General features: G+C 41.7%; 1 protein-coding gene across 1 annotated transcript; it reads right to left on the bottom strand.

Annotated features, from left to right (window-relative positions):
• Positions 1 to 381: 381 nt before the first annotated feature.
• htr1aa (5-hydroxytryptamine (serotonin) receptor 1A a) lies at positions 382 to 2778 on the bottom strand. Its single transcript, XM_086004352.1, has one exon. The coding sequence runs from the start codon at positions 2148 to 2150 to the stop codon at positions 930 to 932; it is 1221 nt and encodes a 406-aa protein (XP_085860478.1). The 5' UTR covers positions 2151 to 2778; the 3' UTR covers positions 382 to 929.
• Between the last annotated feature and the right edge of the window lie 588 nt (positions 2779 to 3366).

Below are 3366 nucleotides of genomic sequence, written 5' to 3'. Positions count from 1 at the left end.
AATCATAGTTAGACAAGCTATTTGAAATAAACACATTTTGTTTAACCGTGTGTGTATACCCTTTCACCATAGATTACACAAAAGACCATTTGTTATTACATATTCTATTTTTGAGCGTTTGTAAAACAGCTTTGAGTCTGATTGCGCTTTTCAATAAATTTGAGGGCTTTACACAACCGGTTTCTGAGTACAGAAATTTCCATACCAGTTAAATTAAATCAAATGATCGTTATTACAAAAGTCTAACACTTTACAAAAATCTGAAAATGTGTTTGAATGCAAGGTAAGCCGGCAATACATGAACTGGTCTGAAGGATTGTTCTAACTATACCTGAACTGTAGGCCAGTTCAATAAATGCACACAGCAATGAGTTCCTTATCAGACGAGTTTTATTTTGCCTAAAGTGATAGTAACTTTACTGATTGCAAACGATCACAGGCCCAAATCTGCAACTTTCAAAATCACGGAAGTAAAGACAAGCAGAAAACCTCAACACACAGCATAGAACTGCTATATGGGTTGTGAAACAATGCACATCTAGTGAAGCAACTACTTCGGTAAATGGTGCAATTTAACCCGACACGCGCTGGGCTTCATATACAATGTCCAGAATTGTGTTGGTTTCTTAAATTGCAGAACAACGCGGTTACTTTTCGATTACATTCAGGGACATGACGATTAGTTAAGTAATATTACATCGAAACTCAGTAGACTTTCTCTCCTAATTTAAAATGTTGTTAAAAGCTGCCAGCACAAATGTTGTCACCTGCTTACAGAAATGCCACTCTGTTATAGATTGAATCCAGTTGCATTCGTGTCACAAATGCACACTAAAATAAGTATTAAAAGTGGTTGCATGTATGTTATGATTTTTTTCTGGGCAAATATATCGCAATAATGAATTATGGGCGTCGATATAATGATTGAATCATTGCCTACAGAACTTGCATTTGATAATTTTCTTGAAAGCACTTTGGAAATCCTTATTGAAATAAGCATATATGATGGGATTTAGAAGTGAATTGGAGTAGCCTTGCCAGTTGATGACAGCGAGGAGCCACATTGGCATATAACACTGCTGTCCACAGAATGGCAATACAAGGGCCACGATGAAAAATGGCAGCCAGCAGAAGATGAAGGTGCCCATAATGATACCCAAAGTTTTCACCGTTTTCCTCTCGCGGGCGAGGGCCACCTTTCTCTTCGCTTCAACGTTCTTATCATTCCTCGCCTCAAAGCAGGATGTCGATTGGCTGTTGCTGGGCAGATGAAGGTGGCCTTTGGAATGGCGGTGCACCTCGATGACTTCTAAAGCGGAGCCCTCTTCTCCATGTCGGATTGCCCCGTTGATAAAGGCGGGCTTGGGCTCCACACTCCTCTTCCAGTTCTTGCTGTTCTCACCGTTACTTTTCTTTTGTGTGGTGGCCGGAGAAACAGTCAGGCAAGTGTCTGCTACTTTTTGCTTCTCAGATTTCTTCACGGTCTTGCGAATGCGGAATCTAGCGGCTTTGAATATTCTCCCATACAGGACTAACATCAGTATCAGGGGGATATAAAAGGCGCCGAAGGTGGAATAAATGGTGTAGCCGGGATCTTGGCTAATTTTACAAGCATCGGGATCAGCTCTGTCTTCGGGTGTTCTCCAGCCCAACATGGGTGGGATTGAAATTAAAAAGCCGACCAGCCATGTCAGGCTTATTAGAACAGCAGCTCGTTTGGGAGTCCTCTTGTTGACATAGTCTATTGGATCTGTAATAGCCCAGTACCTGTCGAGAGCAATAGCGCAAAGGTGCAGGATAGAAGATGTACAACATAACACATCTAAAGAGATAAAAATGTCACAGGTTACCTGACCCAGGGTCCACTTGCTCAGAACTTGGTACAAAGCAGCCATAGGCAGCACTAACACCGAGACCATCAGGTCTGTGACAGCCAGTGATCCGATCAAATAGTTAGCTACATTTTGGAGAGAGCGCTCCAGTGCTATAGCGGCGATCACACAAGTATTTCCAATGATGGAACAAAGGATCATAGTCCCTATAAACAACGAAGTTACAATCTGGTAAGTGAGCGTCACCTCGGAAAAGTTGGTATTATTTTCCTGGGTAAAAGCAGAGTCTGAAAAGGTGCTGTTGTTAAACATTTCCATTCCGAGAACGTAAAGGAGCCGTGGATAAGTTGTGTCAATCCTTCGGGCTCCAAATTCCAGGCGAAGCTACATTATTTAAAGGAGAAGAATTACTAAACACATAGAACACATCGCCACATTTTCTTAGTTCTATAAATCATTGGCGTTTCCCTCAACGAATGGTGACTGAGTGAATTAATATATACCGCCGTCCAGGATACGTCAGATGGCTAATAGGTCTCTGGAGTGTGCCTTTCCATGCTGATGCTGTTGGTGAATGTAGGAACAGCTAGGACCATGACTGCACCCTGATTCTTCTCTACTTTTCTTCTACCTTGAGCGACACGTTTCCTGATTTCTGACAGCCAAAGTAGATTCTTCCCCCACTATGCTCGGACCAGGTCGGACTCTCGGATCAATAATGCAGGCGGAGCTGGTCATTATCTCACGTCGCTCGGCCGTCTTCTGTGCGCATCTTGTCCAACGTGATGACAGTGAGAAGGAATTTTGTCAATTACTAGTTCCCAGAGGTAACGCCGAGAGTCCATTCACCCTCCTCCGTGTGTAGGCGTTTTTGCGGTATATTCTGTAACAAACTACAAAAGTACGAAAAATGAGATATTGGTTACAATTACAATATCGCAGCTAAACAAATCTTCACGTTGGCGATCGATATACATTTGAGTATGGAATGGCACTTGATAGATACTTTTTTTTAACTCAATCGCCATTGAGCACTTTTGCTCCCATAACTTTTTCACCAAGTTAATGTCCTTCAAATTGCAGCGAGGACGGAGAGATTTGTAAAAGTAGGTTGACACAATGTCCCTCATCCTTTCTGTATCACGTAAAGCCTCTGAATAATACTTACCATGAAGCAGAATTCAATTATTGGGATGTCGGCATCAAATATATAGTGTCATTGGAACTATAAATCCATTGCACAGTTGCGTGGACAGGTGTATGTTCGGTTTAAAAGATAAACAGTGTACAGTGGTTTGCTTCCATTTTTGCCGAATGCAGTAAGCTCCATAAAATCATTTTAAACGCTGTGTATGTAACTCGTTTGAGCAAACACTGGAGGAAAAGAGAAATTCTAAGTTTAATTTCAAAAGCATAAAATAATGACTTCTTGCAATAAATGTAAATAGTTGCCAGTGACTTCACCATTAGATATTTTTCGACCCACGGAGCTATTCACCACAGTTTGTATTGCCAGGACCAGGGACAGCGCACG

This window comes from Somniosus microcephalus, chromosome 2 (assembly GCF_052327205.1).
Source record: "Somniosus microcephalus isolate GS21.2 chromosome 2, FLI_Smic_1.0, whole genome shotgun sequence".
Taxonomy (NCBI): Eukaryota; Metazoa; Chordata; class Chondrichthyes; order Squaliformes; family Somniosidae; genus Somniosus; species Somniosus microcephalus.
The sequence above is the reverse complement of the archived record's forward strand: the minus strand, read 5'-3'. Positions and strand labels throughout refer to the sequence as shown.

Excerpts from the sequence above, each read along its gene's own strand:
- htr1aa (XM_086004352.1), bottom strand. The coding sequence starts at position 2,150 with ATGGAAATGTTTAACAACAGCACCTTTTCAGACTCTGCTTTTACCCAG.